The following is a 19,766-nucleotide window of genomic DNA, read 5'->3' on the forward strand; positions in this document are numbered from 1 at the left end:
TATGCCAAAATCATCAGAATTAAAACAATAAAAGACCTGAAATATTTCAGTTGGTGTGCAATGAATCTAAAATAAATGAAAGTTAAATTTTTATCATTACATTATGGAAAATAATGAACTTTTATCACAATATGCTAATTTTTTTTAGAAAGACCTGTGTATATATATATATATATATGAAGAGTTCAGATGCAAAAGCCTCTAAATGCCATCTGAAATTTTCATCTAAAATTAGGATTTTTATCAAGTTCCTATGCTTAGGTTGAGTCATTTTACTTTAATAGCAATATGCAGGTCCTTTGCCAGACTATTAAAGTGAAATAACTGAACATAAATATAGGAGCCTGATAAAAATCCTAATTTTAGATGAAAATTTCAGATGGCATTTAGAGGCTTTTGCATCTGAACTCTTCATATATATATATATATATATATATATATATATATATATATATATATATATATATATATATATATATACACATATACATATGCATATTTGATTGCTTCTCCATATATATATATATATATGGAGAAGCAATCAAATATGCATCTAAAAGAAGAAAGTTTATGTAAATGTAACTAAATATATAATTATTAACATTGTATTGTTTGTAATTTTATTTAATTACATGCAACACAAGTCATTTCTACATAAGAAGTACATTTGGGAAATGATCTAAATAAAAATAAGCTTATTTCTGCTCCTGTATCGTACATAAATATTTATTAGTAGCTAGAAAATTAACTAGAATGTGAAATTCATTTTAATTTCATTGCTTTGGCCATGATCTTTTCTTTATCAACAGTGAGACAGTGAAGTGAATAATGATCTTCAACATCAAAATCTGCAGAAGCTCAAAGCTGCAGCTCTGCAGTCTCTCACAAAGAGGTTTTTGTACGATGCTTTCACACTGTGTGAACACCCAGTCTATAAACCCTTGTTATGTTGACTCTGACAGTAATAAACTCCTGAATCTTCAGGCTGGACTCCACTGATGGTCAGAGTAAAATCTGTGTCCCTTCCACTGCCACTGAATCTAGAAGAAACACCTGAAGCTCTGTCTGATATGTAATAGGTCATGAGTTTAGGAGCTTATCCAGGAATATGATAATACCAGTCCATGCTGTATTGAGAGGTATCTTTTTAAAAATTGTTAACTTTTGGTGATCCTCAAATCTGGCTCGCGAGATCCACTTTCCTGCGAAGTTTAGCTCTAACCCTAATCAAACACGCATGAGTTTGCTAATCAGTGTCTTCAAGATCATTAGAAATCACAGGCAGGTGTGTTTAATTGGAGTCGGAGCTAAACTCTGCAGGAAACTGGATCTCCCGAGCCAAATTTGAGGATCACTGGTTTATGATTACAGTGAATAGTGACAGTCTGATCAGCATTCACTGTTTGATTTTCAGATTGAGTCAGAATCTGCCCCACAGAACCTGAAGAGAGAGACAGAAAACAGAATAATATCAAACTGATGAGCTCATTTAATATTTCTTACTGTTGCACTATACAAGGACTAAGCATTTTTTTAATAAAGGACTTGACTTGAAGATATAAAGTCAAAACATATTAGTTAAAGGTCAAATTTAACTATTTTTTATTGCACATACTCAGGCCAAAAACATAAATATAAGAAAAATATGTAGGTAATACATATACAATATTTGCAGAGAATTAAGTCTAAACTACATCTTGATCACACCACCTGCAGTGGATCTGTGGATTGCTTATTTAATATTCTCTAAATCAGCTGATGATATGAATTTCTATATACTTACCCCAGGTGCAGGTTGTGAGTGTCCAAATAATGATGGCTATTAAAGACATGTTTGCTTTATGGTCTGTTATCAAGAAGGAGAAGGTCATACAATCATAAAGTCACAGATTTACTATAAAGACCTCCAGAGCATTGAAGCATGCAGTTCAATGCAAAGTGTCTTCACAATGTAAATGTTCTTTCTGAGAACAACAACATCTCGTACTGTCAAGTTACATATTTCACCTGCTAATCTGTATGGGCCAGATTTTTGTTTCTTAAAAATATAAAAAATTATTCCGAGTACACTGTTTCTGATCAATTAAATGTATTAATCGATAGAATTGATATTATTGTTCTACAGTGAAAAATATAAATGTCACATCTAACATTCACAACATTTTCCAGAGACTTCTGTCACCAGGAACATTTTTTAAAAGACGTATTTTCAGAGATTAACCTAGTTCGCATTATTACAAATCAGCCTCGTTTAAAAAATGTGTATCAAAATTAAAAATGAAATATAACATCTATTCTGAATAAAGGACACGTCCACTGAAGAACGCCACATCTGATTGTTAACCACTAGATGTCGCAATTTGACATGGATCCAAACATATATTAATCAGGACATAAGGCTCGTTGGTCTAGGGCAGGGCTTTTCAAATCTTGCCCTGGAGGGCCAATGCGGTGCAGCGTTTGGCTCCAACTATGATCAAAGTCACCTGTCTGTGATTTTTTTAATGATCCCAAAAACATTGATTAGCATACTCAGGTGTGTTTGACTGCGAGAGGTCCCGGGTTCAAATCCCGGACAGGCCCAAAAATGAAGGTTCTGGATTTGTCTCAATTTTACAGTAACTATTTATAGCAAACGGTTTACTGAGTTACAACTAATTATTCACAGGTCTATAACAACATTTATAGACCACCGATAGAATTCCCTCTGTTACAACGAGATTTTTCTACCAGGCCCATGTGAAGGTGCTCCTGTTAAGAGTCCATAGAAAAAAAGGTGCATTATAGTTAGTATTTGTTTTCCTTATTTAAATTTCTTAATGTTCTTAAAGTAATGTTATTTCTTGGCCACTGGTCAGAACAGACAGATTTACATGTGGCTTTACAGTCAATAGGAAATCTAAGTGTTTCACATGCGATCTTAACTTTGATCTCATCTTTTCCCCTATATTTTGGCAATGAAAAGACAATCTCGTCCATGATTTAAACCCAGGACCTCTCACACCCAAAGCAAGAATCATGCTACTACACCAGGGGTGTCAAACTCTGCTCCTGGAGGGTCACACCCCTGCATATTTGCAACCCTAATTAACCGCACCTGATCCAGCTAATCAAGTCCTTCAGGCTTATTTGAAAACTACATGCTATGCACATTGGAGCAGGTTTGGAGTTTGACACAGTCCATTTTAACTCACTTTTTAAAGCAGTAATAGAATCGGTATTTACCTTGAGCAAAGTTTTATCTTAGAGTTGACTTTTTTATTTTTAATCACATCTGGTATACACCACATTGTGCTATGAACATAATATTTAATTCAGTGACATTGCTTGTCTAAAGTCCTTTGTAAAAGTCGAAGGTAGACAAGGTAACAGAAGATATTGTTTACAAGTATATATTCATACTCATATTTTAATATCATTCAGTTTTCAGATAACAGAGACATCAGGTTTTTATTTTTTGCAGGCTTTTAAACACTGTTTAGCGTCGCAAAAGAACTGCTACTTTGCTGAAATTAAGAAATTAATCTAGATAATTTGTACAAAACTCTGTAACTTCAGGTTTACGCCACCAGATGGCGCCATTAGTCGGTAGACGCCTCCAAAATAAGTGTCTCAAACTCACTTCATGGTCCCATGCAACGTGGCACACAGTTCTACATGAAATTTTTAAGGCTCGTTGGTCTAGGGGTATGATTCTCGCTTAGGGTGCGAGAGGTCCCGGGTTCAAATCCCGGACGAGCCCGCTTTTACATCTTTCTTGGAAATTACTTGAATTTATATTAATCACATAAAGAGAAAAATGCAATTGGCTAAATTGTGTATCTGTCTATCCATCTAATCTATGTCTGTCTAACTTCATAAAGAGAAGTATGCAATAGGCTAATTCATCTATCTGTCTATATATCTTTAAACTGTTCAGCTTCAACCTTTTAAAAGTATTTTTAAAGCACTTATGAATGAGAAAACCATTGGATGTAATGGTGGACTGGACAATCTCATTACATAATCTAATAATCTAAACATCCTGAACATCAAACCAATAGAAAAATAAAGACAACAGAAGACATTTTTTAATTTAATACTGTAATATATACTCTTTATAAAAAGACATTTGTGACATAAAAATGAAAACACAACATAAGCTAAAAAATATTTCACACTGGTACAAATCGAGAGGGAATATGCATAATTTGCACTTTATGCACAAAATCTTCATTCTGTTTTGGAGTGGACCACATTTATATACTCACAGATGGTGTTTTAATACAGTGTTAGATCTACTACCTCTCCTTAGGCTTCACATACTTAGAAGAGCGTGACGTGTTTCCATTTTTCCATGTTTCTAATAGACAAAGCTACATTTGAGCCAAACATAGCCTACATGTCAAATAATCTCAAATCACATGTGTTCAAAAACATCCACCAAAACGGTTTATTAAAGATCAGGGAAGTTGATTTTTTTACATGCATGTTTGGCTTTTCATAATTGTGAGCCACACAGCACAAGTCTGATAAAAAGAAGCATTATCCAAACACCTGGACGGAACGAATCAGCGTTCACACTTACGTAGCCTATTCCAATAAGAACATACTGCGTATGGGCGTCCTTGCCTAACTCATGCAAGCTGGAACTGTCACTAAATTACTAAACGAACAACCAACCGCAATCCCTGACGATGAATGCTTCAAGCTTGTAATTTTCGTAACAATTTACAAAGACGATTTACGTATGAAGCGGCAAAGAAGCGTTAACGTAAGATAAGGCAGATCAGGCTCGTAGCTAACATCTGAGATGAAGTTTTTAAAATGTTTCACATAAGTTAAGCAGCGTGAATCGAATGTGAAAATCAAAAGGTGCTTGTGTGGTATAAAGTGTTTGTCAATCGCAGTGTGCATGGTACACACTCTCGTCCTAGGCGTGTGTGGTTCTAGCTCAGCAGTATAACAGTCAGCTGTCAGAGTTAGCATATAAAACCATAGCTTAGACTTGCTGGGCCAGTGTTGGAAGGGTAACAAGGCAGGGGTCAGGGACAGACAGGAGACTACTGGAGTAGCGCCGCAGGTAACCGTACACCGGCTTTTTTGCCGCTAACCTCCTTTTGCAAAGCTGGCACGGGAGATAATCTCCTCACCGCATTATGTCACGTAGCCCCGGAGGATTACGGACACGCTTGTGAGACGGGAAATCGCAAAGGCCTCGAGCGTCCCCGCAGGTGCTAAGTCCGGGCCTGGCCTGTCACTTCAGGGGTTTAACATGGCTCAAGAACAGCACAGTGATTTGGAAAGGCAGTTGTTAAGCTTCGGGCTATACTAATAGCTAAGTAACACGACCTGGAGTCAGCGTAGGAAACAAATAACAACCCTCTTGAATTGTGCAAGAGGCCTAGGTCAAGTTTCAGTGGCGCTTTAAGGCCCGAGTCAAGTTTTTGATGGCTCTAAATATAAACTACGCACAATCAATAATGGCCTTTCAATGCCAAGAGCGAAATGCGTGCATTTTGAAAGGAAACATTGCAAATTCATTGAGACTAAACAGGCCATCGTCTTCTTAAACAGAACAAATGATCTGAATTAAGATGAGCTGGATAATTCTCAAAACCTTTGTGCCCCAAACTACTACATTCTGAGTTAAATCAGATTTAAAGGGACCATTAACTCAAAAAAACAAGATGACCATTTTGACAAATGATGACAATTTTTTGTTTTTGGTGAACAGCCCCTTTAAACTATGTGGCATAATTTAGTTTTTAACATTAACACTTGTCTGACACCTTGGAATCAAACTGAATACAAAATTTGATTGAAATCCACTTACAAAGCAAGTTCATTGAGAAAAATGTAGCTGCATTATAAGCAGGTGACTGTCGACATGCTTTTGTTTTTTTAAAGTATATTTTCTGTTGTAATCAACGGCATGCGATTGAGAATGTTGATGGAGCTAAAGTTATATTTAACCCAGAACATTCCTTTTAGGCAAAGCTTGATTAGAATTCCAAACTTAACTATTTCTTATGCTGGTAAAGCATAGCAATCAAGTATAATTTCTCGAAGTGCAAGTCTGCTACCCCTTGCTGCTAGTCCCTCTTCGCTGACATAGACATAGCAATGTTTGAAAGACCAGGTTACATTATTTGGCTGAGGATTTGTCACCTCAGATTGTCATTACTGTGATCGCTGCTGCACTAATCCCATCATTACACAGGGAATCCCCAGGAAGAGTTTAGAAGAGGACAAAAAATGAAAGGGTGAGCTGTAGGAGGAAGGCAAATGGGTAACAGTTGTTGCGGTAAGCTCAGGGTTTTCAGCTTGAGAGTGCAAAATATTCAGGTAGGAAAAAACATAATACATATCAATCGTCATCAAGTAACTTCTCCACAGACACACCACACGAAACGACCGCCCCGATCCAATCAGTTCATGGGGGGTGTGTCTAGTGTCACGTCCTGAATGATGAAAAAGTGTTGATTTCAGTGAAAGTTCATGAATATCACCACAGAGACCATTAAAAAAAAAAAAAACGCCATCCTTCTCAAAACCAAAGGACAGGGTGTTCGGGAAGTTGATCTTGTCCCATAATTTTTCCCAAACGTGCTAATCCCAGAGCAGTGGGAAAAACAGAGATCTTTTCGTGCCCGTGGGTTGTGTCAGCTTATTGTGAAAATGACTGGAAATTATCATTGAAAAAAAGCATCCAGGTTCTCAGTTACTTGTGTGTATATGTACGTGTGTGTGTGTGTGTGTGTGTCTGTGTGTAAGGATCAGGAGGGGGTCATAAGGCCACCATGGTGCAGGGATGTTTGAGTTTGCAGGGCAGGATGCCCCTGTTGAGCTGGTAGAACTCTACCAGATGGATCAGGTCTGTGAACTTGGTAGAGCCGTCATCAAGACTAAAAAAGACCTGGCCGTCCTCCTCAAACTGCCAGAGAGAGAAAGAGGTGAAAATAAAACAGATTTTTAAATCAGTCAACCAATTTTTAAATCACTGAACTCTCCTATCTAGAAAACAAGAGCCTATAGAGAGACAATCTTACAAATTAAAATGTGGCATAATGTTAAGGTGACTGGGGTAAACTGTGAATTACTGAGGCACAATTCCATTCATAATCATTTAATACATTTTTAATATTATTTACTCATATTATATTAAACAGTATATATATTATATAATTATAATATACATATTAAATATATTCCGCATTGTATATAAATTACATAAAAAATACACATTATACTAAATTAAATAAAAATGTAATTACAAATTAAGTACAAATAATAACTTAAAACAAAAAAAACTTAACATTTGCCTAAAAAGATTTTAACATTTAATTTTCTCTTGTACCTCTCTCAATCACTGACAGCTATAAATTATGCCTTTTTTAAGTATATGGTAACATGACAAACAAAACAAAACAAAATAGCAGTTTTTTTACTAGTATGAACATTAATGCATGCAAAAGAGCAGTTTTGTATTAAGTGTTTATTAGGGACTCACAGGTAAAATCTGGAAGTGTTTAATCTTCTGATGATGGCACAGTGTGAGAACAAATGCTTTTGGGTTGCTCTGGCTGTCTCTCAATAGGAATAGCCTGTGAGACAAAACACTGATTAATTTCACTAAACTCTTATGAAACAGCAATTAATAAATGACTATAAATGTTGAAAACGGCATACCCATCAACTTGGCCCTGCTGCGTAATCATCCTGTGGGACTCCTCTCTCATAATTCGGCCATGGAACCATAACTGCGTCCTGTGGATCACTGGGGACATAAATGCAAAGTCCACATTTACTGGCATGAAATTTTGTTATTTCTATTGAAGTACCACTTAAATCAACTGGTGTTAAAGGTGCTAAACTGACACTCACCTGAGCTTAACGGCGAGGGATGTAGAGGACTGGGGCTTCCCAAAACATTCATTCTCTGACCTCGTTTCTGAACAGAGATTTTAAAAAATTGCTATAAATGCATTAAAAAAGACCCTAATTCATGATCCGAGTATACATGTATCCAAGCACTCACTCTCCAAGTGTGTCCCTCTTCCATGGCAGCGCTCTGAGCCTCCACAGGGTTGTCAATCACACGACCCGTCCTTCCTGAGAAATCCATGGCCACCAGCGAATTCTCAGACACACTCCGCTGTAATAAAAATAATATTAACCTTGATCAGTTTAGTACAAAACAAGCGTTCATTTACATGTAGAAATTAATAAAGGCATGACAGACAAATCCTATACGTCATCCTCAACAACAACCTGTTACGATCAGCATTAAACCTCTCTAATTAAACCACTAAAGCCTTATTAAATACCTTCTAAATGAATCCCTACGGCAACCCCTGTGTTCATACATTTGCCCTGAATGAAAGTTCCAAATGCAAATCCTCGTAAAGGAATCTATAGCCACACGCTTCATTAGCACGCTGCTCATACTGTTATGAGCAGATTAAGAGCTCACAGGGTGCACGTAATACCACATGAACTCACAGAACATTTAACCCATCAAGTGCACTAGAGAGTCAGCATTGAGTAACATATGAATGTGTTTCTTACCACAGGTGTGGTGAAGTTTGATATGGCAGTCTTTCTCTGGTGTGGGCTCTTGTAGTTCTGATACAGGAGAATTCCAAACTACAAAAGAAAAGAGTGTGTATGAATTAACAAGAATGGACAAGAGTGTGTGTGGGAAATAAGTGAGGGACAGCTCGTTCACCACAAATATGTAGTAACTAAATAATACTCATTTTATATGCTTGTAGAATAAGGTTCCTAGCAAAAAAAATAAAATAAAAAATAAGATATTTAACCTGGTGTGTGCAGAAATATGCTTGTGAAGAAATAATTCAACAAAAGGCTCACTTATAGTTGTCTGGTTCAAAGGTTTGAGTAAGTAATATTAAAATAAATTAAAGCCAGGACACATTAAACTGTCCATGTAAACTGGAAGTTAATACATTTATAATCTTACAAAACAAAAAAATATATATTTCAAATAAATTAATTTTTGTATTCATCAGAGAATGCTTAAATTATACCATGATATCTATACAATTTTAAGCAGATACTTGACTAATGGCAGTTGAAAATTCAGTTTTACCATGATAGGAATACATTTGATTTTAAAATGTTCCTGTAGCTCAATTGGTAGAGCACTGCGCTATTAAGCGCAATGTTGGGTTTGATTCCCCGGGAACACATGATATGTAAAAATTGATAGCCTGAATGCACTGTAAGTCGCTTTGGATAAAAGCGTCTGCTAAATGCATAAATTTAATTTCTTTAATTTAAATTAAAATACATTAAAAAAGTTATTTTAATTGTAATGATATGTCATCATTTTTCTGTTTTTACTGTATACCTTGAGCAGTCTGAAAGCAGTCATCCAGCACGTACGGCTCTGCTCGTCCTCGGCACACAGCATCTTCAACTCCTTCTGTTCTGTCCTGCCCTTACTGGGCTGTCAATCAAGCAATACATCTACTGTCAAATCAAGGCGCTCACGTTAATGAAGACTAGCATGCACTGTACCAGGTGAGGCATGGGTTGTTATTAAAGGGGAAAAATCTAAGACTTTTGAAACTGTGCCAGTCATGCCTCCTCTACTCTCAATGTCAATGATTTTGTTCATTTACTGACCGTCATCCTGCTCACCTTAATGCAGAATTGGTAGTCTGTGGGTGCGTTGTGCATCTTTCTGCCCGTCGTCACAGTAAAAACATTGCTCTCCTCTAAGTCCAACAGTAACTGCAGGTGCCTTGGCTCCTAAACAACCCAATTAAAAATTCATCACAATATAACCCCCAAAGACAGACCTATGTAATGACTGTTATGAAGAATAACATCCTTTATGAAAATAAAAATACAACATGGTAAACAAAAGTCTAAGACCACTAGTAAAAAATCTATTCAGCATTTCAGCTGTAGTGAGACTAATTTGATGGATTTTTTTAATTACAATTTGAATTATTTTCATAAATGGAAAATGGAAAAATGAACAAATATGCTTATTTGTTTATTTTATCAGTTTTTACTGTTTTTAATAATAATAATAATAATAATAATAATAATAATAATAATAATATAAATAAATTATAATGGTACAATTACAATTAAGGTCCTTATAAAATTACAATAACAATTCATCAGATTAATTAGAAATTCTAAAAATAAAAATAAATAATTACATCTTTTTATAACCTCCTAATAAAACAGATGACATAAATATTAAATCAACAATAAATCACAAAAAATATATATCCAGGGACAAGTTCCCAGACTTTCAACATGGAATTTTGGACTGCACTGTATTTATTTGCAAGAAAGTTTATGAATAATAGTCACATAAGAGCTGTCAGAAGTTCTTTGATGTGTTCAGAAATACATATGGAATTAAAAGACTTGAATTCATATTATAATATTAAAGAGAAGCTTGCCTTAGACATTCCTTTAGTAGAGTAGTACAGTCCAGAACGGCGCAAGAACATGTAGAGCTTCTTCCAGGACTTGCGGCCGGTCTCTTTCATATAAAGGAAGCCCTGGATCTCTGGACAGCTGCTGGAATTCAAGAAATTCTGTGCAGGAGGGAAAAAAAAGCAGAGGACCATCTGGAAAATGAGTTCTTCAAACCCGGATGCCTTTCATGCTTCAATAGCGCGGCCTCTTTGCCATCACAAGACATGAGGATGCATTTCAAAAGTAGTTTGAATCCACTAAAATGCTCATTTAACTGCAATAGTCATGTAAGTGTGTGCCGTACAGGTTCATAATGTGGGCTAATCCAGATTTTGCTGTGTCACAGATCCGTTTACGTGTTTTCCTCACCTGTAAGAGCTGTGACTGTGGGATAGAGCCATTAGTTTCCTGACACCACGCTACCATCTGCTCCGGAAAGAAGTTCTGGGAGAGGAAGATAAAGGGTGAGAGGTAAGAAAAGACCGTCTGCACTGAACATATGCCAGTAGTTCACAAGAAACTAAATGGATCAACTAGTGTGTGTATGAACTAAGGTTGAGCACATGTTATTTTGTTTTTCGTTTTCATTGATTAGTTTGAATAATTAGTAAGGAAGCCATATATAATTAATCTGTTTTAGGATCACCTCACCAAGAGCAGATGCCTTTCTTAGTAGACAATTACACAAGATGATTGTTACTAAACTGAGGGCAACGAATGGAACAAGCTCTGAATTCGTTACAAAGGTTTGAATTTGCACTTTTTCGTTAAGGTTTTAACTGAATTCTCTTTCTGCAAATACTTATTATTACTTTTAATATTTATTATATTCCCATGTTATCAACATCAAGAAGTATACTAAATATTGGATAATGCCAGGGTTTCCCAAGCTGGGGTTCATGAATGGGTGGTGGGTTGATTCAAAGGAAGACTCACCAATTTTTATAAAAGTGGTAGAATTTTAAAAAGGGAAAAATAAGAAATAGAGCATACCAGCAAATTAAATTATGAATAATTTACTGTCATTGTGTGAATAATATGTAATCACAAAAAGTAACTAATGTGATTAACTTAAGTATTTTAAAATGTAGTATTTAATTACAAGTACTTAATTTTCTGAATCTGATTATGTATACAGATTACATGTGATCAGTACTATCTAGCACGGTGTGTGTGTGTGTGTGTGTGTGTGATTACAATTATTCATTTAGATGAGTAACAAACAGATTAGCTGATCACAGTAATCAACAACCTGTGATTAATTTTTGAACAACCGTTAAATCGAGGCGTGATTCTGTACCAGTTGAGTTACAGGATCATGGTAAGAAACAAGCATGAAATCAAGCATACACACAAGCTGAAACTCATCTAAAGCTAATTTAGGTGAGTTGCACTAAGCATTTGCCAAAGCCACGGATTACCAAGAGCAGGTTAAGTGCTCTGTCAAAACAGACTCGGGCTAACCGGCCCAAAGATGCCTCAAGTGCTGACACACACTGTACATACCGTACTAAAGCAGAGGCTCAAATAAGATTAAGCTTGTGCATGAACATTTTTTCCAAGCATACGAAAAGTCCATGGATTACAAAGCAGGATAAAATGTTTCACGGTGTTCTCACCGTAAGATGCTTATACGACACATTCAAATGTACTTGTCAAAATGCCATCAGTTAAAAGGTGTTGAGTCTTGGCTTATTAGAAAAAAGCAGGTTACTTGCTTAGTGAGATGGAACACGTGCAAGCTGTGCTTGAATGGCTGGAAATGGATTAACAAGGAGGTTTTTCTCACATTTGGAAAACAGGAATGTGGGAACTTGACTTTTTTTTATTTTTTTAATATATTTAGATATTTAAGGGATTTATAGCACACAGGTCATGAATCAAGTGTTCTTAGCAAGATTTTCAAGGATAATTAGATTTTAATTTCATAGGATTTAAGCATGAAGTGGTGGTCTTGAGAGGCAAGGAAACACATGGGTGGGCTGAAGGAAAACGACTGATGTCTGTGACAACTCACCAGTGGGTTTCTGAAGAACTCGTACTTGGCGTAGTTCTTTCTGAAGAGAAACTTGCTCTCTGGAGACATGCAGGCCTGCACAGGAACAACCAGTTCATGATCTTCCAGGCACCTCTCTGTATTTAAACAGATGACATTAAAACAGTGTTAGTTATTGGCAAGGTGGCTGCTACTACTGTAACGGATTTTCACAAGATCACTTTAAGATTGCAAAACACTCTGTATCAGAGCATAATGGGATGTGTTGGGCCCTCTGAAGCGGGGGTATATAAAAAAAAAACTGTCAAGGGGACATTTTCATAAAAAAATGTAGTTAAAGCATGAAAAAAATAAAATTCAACAATGCTTTTAATGCTTGTACAATTTCTTTTAAAAGAAAAACTTATACACACTGCATACATATAAACAAATATGAAAACATTAAAATGAGAATATTTAAGTATAATATAGATTGCAAATTATATAATCTATTAGGGGTGGAACGGTTCGCCGAAAAAAAAATGTAACCATTTGGTTCACCACACACGGTTCGGCACACACTGGGACCGTGGTTCAACCTAAATCTGACAAAGCATCTGTAATATGGTTTGCTATAAATAGCACGTAAAACAAACAGGGTTCAGCTAATATATGTTTCTGTTGATGGATGCACATTCTGGCTTCCCAGACATTACAACAACAGCGATAAAAAAAAAAAACCTTGGACAAACCATTCACTCTTGTTCAAAGCGAATGTCGTATGCTGGAATATGAGTCATTTATTCCGTAAATGTTTAAACTGTCAAAGCTTAAATTAGTTTAGTTTAAACACAGATATCAACGTGTGCTGTTCAGGAACACGTTGATATCTGTGTTTCAACTAAACTCATTTAAGCTTTGACAGTTTAAACATTTAATAGCCAAAGGATGCAAAATCACGCGCAGTGAGAAGATGTGTGCGCACTTATCCGAAGCATGCAAACCCGTGCCTCAAAACGCACACAAATATTAAGCTCTCTCTAAAGTATTGTGTATAAATTGACAAATTCACACATAAATTGTAAAAAAGCCTGTCTTTGTAAGTATCCTACAGCAGACATAGCCAGCTGAACATTGGCCTACTCTATCAGTGCACTGGATCAGTTTATTCTCTTAAAGTGACAGTCTTTATATTAAATCAAACAGCAACAACAAAGAAATCGCTCACTGCTCTTGATTGCAAAGCTTTTCTAACTTTAACAAAGAATCATCTTATTCATCAGTTTATACAGTCCAATATGCAATGTTGTTTTACATTTAATTACTGTACATTCTTCAATTTCTGTACCTAAAAACTAATGTTTGACCTACCTAAAAAAAAACTAAAAAAAATCACTGTTTATTTTATTTTTATCTTTACGCCATTGTATTTACTTGTGCTGTTGCTTGTAGTTAGGTAGAATTTTGTTTTATTTGAAAGTATAGTTTTTCCACAAACATAGCACATACTGAACAAACCGAAACAAACCGAAGGGTGAAAATGTTGAACCATTCCACCCTATCATCTATCTATAAAAATACTTATAATAAATTATTTGCTATATAAATAAAAAATGAATTAAAAATACGATTTATATATTCATGCTCAGTCTAATGTTTTTAATAATCCAAATCTGTCAGAAATATGCAGTAATCTGTTAAACATTTAAATGTTATATTTAAATTCATGCATGTGGCAGAAACCTTTAACCAAAGTGTTTTACGGTGAATTCAAGCTATACATTTTTTCATTATGCATGATCCCTGGGAATCAAACCTGTGACCTTGACGTTGCTCTACCAGTTAAACAGCAAGAACAGACATGTTGAAAACTGTCAAATGGAATATTTCAATTACATGATGCCCTATAATGAGAAAACGAGCCAAATTAACCATACACTGTAATGTCTATGCTACTTAAGTATAGCAGTACTCATATGTCAAAGACAACAAAGCACTGGCTCAAACCCCATCTAATGTATCTGTTGTGCATCTGATCCCTCATCCTCTAATTCACTCCTCCGAGAAGAGCACAAGAGAAGGAGAGGGAGCATGACTGTGTGTATGAAAGAGAAAGCAAGGGAAAGTGAGAGGCATTGCAGAGGGATGAGGTCATGTATTTAGCTTGATTGCACCGAGGGCAGCAAAGTCAGCATAGTCTCTCTGCTAATGGCTTACGTAAGCGCAACGTTTCCAGAAGGTTTCCGTAATGTTGACACTCTAATGTCTCCAGAAGAGATGAGGGGAACACATCTAGCTACACCACATAATATCTGGCCTCTCCAGAGATGTCAGCTCACCAAAACAGACCACACCCTCACCATACCATGTGATCTGCACAATCATGCAAGTGTCACGACTTTCCTTGATACATTTAAAGAGGACGATTTAAAATAAAGAGCTGATTGTGTCCGCCTGAATTATTTCAGAAGCTCAATAAAGGGCTTTTTAACACCCTACAAGAGCAATGACTGCATCTCTAAAGGTCAGGCAGAGTTAAATCTGTTTAGTATGATTTAGACAAGGGTTAATCTGTAATCTGCCTGAGAAATAGGCAGCCGCACGTGTCCTCAGTGATTGCCTACGAGATTAAGCACTAGGTCTTCACAAACCTTGTCTTTTCTATGCTCATCTCCTCAAAACTATCTGTATTGTGAATGCTTTTTCTTTCCTTCAGGTTAGACACTCTACGAGTGGGCGCGCATACAAAATGTGCAGCCGTGCATGATGTATAAAGTCGTTTTTGAGAGCTTAAGTGTTAATAGGAGAACAAATATGTATGTTTATATAAGACTCTGAGTCTGGGCTTGCTGAAAGTTGATTTCCTGTTACACGAAGTGCAGTGCACTGGGAACCCAGTGTCCCCGGACAGAACACCGTGTCCTCTTTGACTGGGTGTGTGCCACGCGCACAAGTCATACAGACGCAGAAAATTAATGTATACATGTATGTTGGCTCACCCAGACCAAGCAGGGAATGATGCTCCACTAGCGACCAGCAGTTGTCATCCAGGCAGTGGTTCTTGTAAACCAGGAACTGACACACATCTCTAGCCGTCATGTCGGCGGGAACTTCCACAACTTTTCCCACACCATCCTCGCTGAAAACCTTGATGATCTGTCGAAGACACACAGATTGTCAATTAATATGACCTGAAGGAGATGTTCTCAATTTGTCGAACAACTACAGACACACTTTCGCACAATGCTCCAGACTGGATTATTTTCACAGCTTGTATTTTCGACAATTTAGCCTTGTAATGGTCCTCTGTGTACCATCCAAACTAAACGCTATGTGATTCAAATACAAACTTTTCAGGTAGCGAAGAATAAAAACGATGCTTCAAGGGAAAAAACAACACGTTTATTTTCACTTCGTTAAATGTTTTTGTTGTTGCAAACCATGCATATCTCTGTTTATGTGGTCCTTAGCTCAATCCGCATAGACTCTTATCGTGTTTAGATGGAGCCCGGCGCTCATAAGCATGACTGACTTGAACACGCACGCACAAGAGGATATACTCCATTAATAGGCAGAATTCTGGGGCCAACGGCCCAGATACAGAGAAAGGAACAGAAATGGGAGAAATTCTTCCAATGAACGTGCACACAAAACAAGAAATGACTTATGCAAGTGCACAACTAGATACACACATTCATGCACAAATGCAAACATTTGCAACTATTATAGACACTTTTTTAATTAAAAGCACAGAAGAAGGGAACAGTAGCGTGCAATTTATGCACAAATGCACAAAGATGATCTGCATGACTAAATTTGAAATGTTTTTTAGATCGGCATCTGCAAGAAGTGTATGGTTTTCTTGGAGAAAGTAGTTACTGTCCGTCTTACCTCTACAGCCTGATATAAGCAACAGTCCGGCGAACACGATGGCATTTTCAATCTGAGACAACCTCTGCTCACTCACACGGCGAGAGAGAGTGTGTGAGTTAGAGAGAATGGGAGGAGAGAAGGGGAGGAGGAAAGAAAGCGAGAGGATGAGAGGAGTTGAGAATGGGCAGAGGGTTGAGATGAGACCAAGAGAGTTGCTGAAACAAGAGAGGGAGAGAGAGAGAGAGAGAAAAGAAGGGAGAGAGACTCAGCTGGCAAGCAGCTTGTGTCCTACAATACTCTGCTGGATTAAGCTGCGAGAAAAAGACGGAAAGAGATGACTAGGATTTCAATTGGTCAATAAAATTCATGTAATGGGTTTCCCTTCATTTAGTCATTCCAAACATAGCTTTTTTTTCTTCCATGGAACAAAAGAGATTACATGGGAGAGGACAGCCTCAACAAAGAAAATTAATTGGGGCCGAGTCAATCTTGCTGTCAAATCTTATTCAAATACAGCCGACGTCAATGATGGCAAACATCATAGATAATGTGACTGTGCTGATAAATTTCATATATAATTCAAATGAAATTAAAATATAAAACATTCAATTTAGTAATAAAATTGTAAAATATCACCGGTGTTTAACTTAAGATTTTTAGTGTTTGTTTACCAAAACAAAACACAGAATGCAATCAAGCATTTAAATATGCATGTAATAATTGTACTTTGTTTATTTTGGTTTTTAAAGTGCGATAAAAACATATACTTTTTACATTATTAATTTTTTTTTCAAAGTTGTGCACATTTTACTTTCTCTCATTTTATTATCATATACTTTTTTATAGAAACTCCTCTATATGCCCCCTTCCATCTCGTCCTGTCTCTCTTCCCTTCCTTCCATCATCTCTCCCTTTTGTCTCTCGCTCTCTCTTTTCCACAACCTTACTCTCTCTTTCTCCCCCACATCAAACTCTTTCTTGGCTTCTGTCAAAGTTTCAAATTCTTTCTGGAAAGCCTTGAGACAGAGCCCCACATCCAGATCTCGACACACACACACAGAGTGAGATTTTGTCCTCATTCTTTTTTTTCACTCCCATTTCCCCCCTGAAGTTTGACTTTGAACTCGACAGCCAAAGAAAACCATTCCCTCTCTTTTCCTAAAACTCAGCGTATCACAACTGGCGAGTGTTTCTTAAACACACACATCAGTGGCCAAATCCCAGCAAAATCCCTCCTCCCACAACACTTCCCCAGTAAAACTAGTGATTTTCTTTCTCATACTCTACATTCTCAACACCTTACCAGTTCTCAGTATTTGGAGATGTATGTACAAGTATGGTAAAGAATAAAAAACCAATTGAAAAACATACCATTCAGTCCTCTCAGACAGAAGACAGCAGTATCATGTAATCTGACTCGACACCATGAAGAAAAGGATGTTGAGGGTTGAGTTATTGGCGAGACCAGTAAATCGGTGGAAACTGTTTGCAGAGCATTGTTTCATGGCTCATTCTTAGTTAAGCATGTAGCATTCTACTGCTGCAAATACTGTTTTCTACAAGCTTTACGACGTCAGATGGTTTACCCAATGTTGTTCAAACGCATCCTCACAATCATGTGGCTACGAGCAAACGTTTGCTCTGCACTGCTCCATCCTGCCTCTGCGGGTCACATGGGAGGATCTTTAAATGTTAAATAAAGGTTTTGCAAACATTGAGGGTCACATGGCAACAAAGTATTTGTTGGGAGTTAATAGAGGGCTATTGAGGCATTGTTCAGAGTTTGTATAAAGAGGGAAGAGGTAATCCAGAAATAGAACAGAGGTCACAGTATACGGCCAATACTTTGGATACATCAGGTTCTGTGATTATATATGCACAGATATAGGAGCATATTTATATATACAGGAATACGGTTAGAAACAGTTAAATAGATATAAATACAGTTGGATGGCAAGACAGACAAGTACACAGCTAGTTAGGATATATATATATATATATATATATATATATATATATATATATATATATATATATATATATATATATATATATATATATATATATACACATATATATACACATATATACACATATATACACATATATATATACATATATAGCATATATATAGCATATATATACACACATATATACACAGTTAGACAGATGTATAATTAGTTAAATAGGTGTATAGTTGGACAGTTAGACAGATAAATATGCCTTATGATACTTATATCATAGGCCAGTATATAGTTACATAGTAACATAAACAGGTATACAGTTACAAATACAGCTAGACAGGTAAAATTCTAATAAATAGAGAGATATAGAAGTTTAGCAGTATGTAGATACATAGTTAGATAAACAGGTATATTGTACTGGTATACAGTTAAGTAGATAGACAGGTATAAAAGGTAGATTGTTACACAGTTAGGTAGTTACACAGATAGAGGCAGTTGGGTATACAGTTCGATATTTAGTTAATAAGACAGCTAGATAGTAAGACAAATAGTAAGATTTCAGTAAATGAGCATGTGAGTGAGTGCAATACTATGCTGTGTCATAAACTCATGTGCATCTAAAAACTGCCCTGGGTTTTGTGTGTGTGTGTGTGTGTGTGTGTGTGTGTATAAAGCACAGAGCATAGTCACAAGCACACAGATGCATGTAAAGCATACATGAGCAATATGTGAGTGAGAAACCATTAAATCCGACTGGCCGCAGCACATAAAACACACTTATGGCAAAGACTACAGAATACGCAAGACATGTGACTCTTATAGTTTTGCATTAGGAAAAATGCAATGCTCAATATGGCCTCTCTATCAAAGGAAGCACTGTCTTTTTAATAAAAGAGCCAGTCACTAATAGGTAGTCATCACGTCAATGCAGTTGCCGTTAGAAGCTCCAGTTGCTATTGAAACAGCATTCTGAGACGCATTCTTAGGACTGTGCATGCGCACTGGCTAGTCTAGTCTGGAAAAAAAAAACTTTTTTTAAATGCTATTTGAGCAAAAGAAACAACTTTTATGAGACAGCTGTTGTCAGATTTCATTTGGTTATTTCAAATTTGAAATTTAATTGTAAGGTTGGCTACCAGTTTTGGAGAACTTGATGTTTCCCCATTCAGAGAGATAGGAGCTGCACTTGCATGCCCAAGAGGCGTTTCAAAGATGCCTGCTGAGTGAAATGACTTGTTTTAAAGGGATTTTGCTTATGCAAGACTGACCCCCACAGCGGAAGATCAAAGACATCAGAAACGAGACGTCATCACAGATAAAAGACTGAATAACCGGAAATGGTAAATTGAACTTAAACAGCCATCCATTTAAAAGACAATGTTTTATGTGTTGTAAAACTTAGCATGATAGAACACTGTCTAAGCTAGAGTAAATTAAATAAGTGCAAAAGACCATGAGAAACCAGTGGCTCTCTGGAAATATGGCCCTGTGAGTTCATAAACAGT

General features: G+C 36.5%; 1 protein-coding gene, 1 long non-coding RNA gene and 1 other non-coding gene across 6 annotated transcripts in view; 2 read left to right on the plus strand and 1 right to left on the minus strand.

Moving 5' to 3' along the window:
- The first annotated feature begins 3,670 nt into the window (after nucleotides 1-3,670).
- Nucleotides 3,671-3,742, plus strand: trnap-agg (transfer RNA proline (anticodon AGG)). The gene has a single exon. It is a non-coding gene; the product is annotated as a tRNA-Pro (tRNA).
- A 320-nt stretch (nucleotides 3,743-4,062) lies between these two features.
- Nucleotides 4,063-19,766, minus strand: part of LOC127935668 (growth factor receptor-bound protein 10) — a 50,654-nt gene continuing 34,950 nt past the window's right edge. For 2 of the 4 annotated variants that reach the window (XM_052533758.1, XM_052533757.1), the window contains exons 6-17: nucleotides 15,424-15,580; nucleotides 12,467-12,582; nucleotides 10,819-10,893; nucleotides 10,431-10,568; nucleotides 9,649-9,759; nucleotides 9,356-9,454; nucleotides 8,551-8,628; nucleotides 8,021-8,137; nucleotides 7,867-7,933; nucleotides 7,672-7,759; nucleotides 7,493-7,586; nucleotides 4,063-6,916 (exon numbers count right to left, since the gene is read on the minus strand). In XM_052533758.1, coding sequence (XP_052389718.1) covers nucleotides 6,770-6,916; nucleotides 7,493-7,586; nucleotides 7,672-7,759; nucleotides 7,867-7,933; nucleotides 8,021-8,137; nucleotides 8,551-8,628; nucleotides 9,356-9,454; nucleotides 9,649-9,759; nucleotides 10,431-10,568; nucleotides 10,819-10,893; nucleotides 12,467-12,582; nucleotides 15,424-15,580 — 1,287 coding nt within the window. In that variant the 3' untranslated portion in view covers nucleotides 4,063-6,769. Of the gene's footprint in view, nucleotides 6,917-7,492; nucleotides 7,587-7,671; nucleotides 7,760-7,866; nucleotides 7,934-8,020; nucleotides 8,138-8,550; nucleotides 8,629-9,355; nucleotides 9,455-9,648; nucleotides 9,760-10,430; nucleotides 10,569-10,818; nucleotides 10,894-12,466; nucleotides 12,583-15,423; nucleotides 15,581-16,315; nucleotides 16,493-17,668; nucleotides 17,915-19,766 lie in introns of those variants that run through there. The other 2 variants (XM_052533760.1, XM_052533759.1) reach the window with 2 other exon arrangements.
- On the plus strand, nucleotides 9,414-12,051 carry LOC127935672 (uncharacterized). The gene is made up of 3 exons (XR_008148147.1): nucleotides 9,414-9,528; nucleotides 10,796-10,920; nucleotides 11,090-12,051. It is a non-coding gene; the product is annotated as an uncharacterized LOC127935672 (long non-coding RNA).

Source organism: Carassius gibelio, chromosome A19 (assembly GCF_023724105.1).
Source record: "Carassius gibelio isolate Cgi1373 ecotype wild population from Czech Republic chromosome A19, carGib1.2-hapl.c, whole genome shotgun sequence".
NCBI lineage: Eukaryota > Metazoa > Chordata > Actinopteri > Cypriniformes > Cyprinidae > Carassius > Carassius gibelio.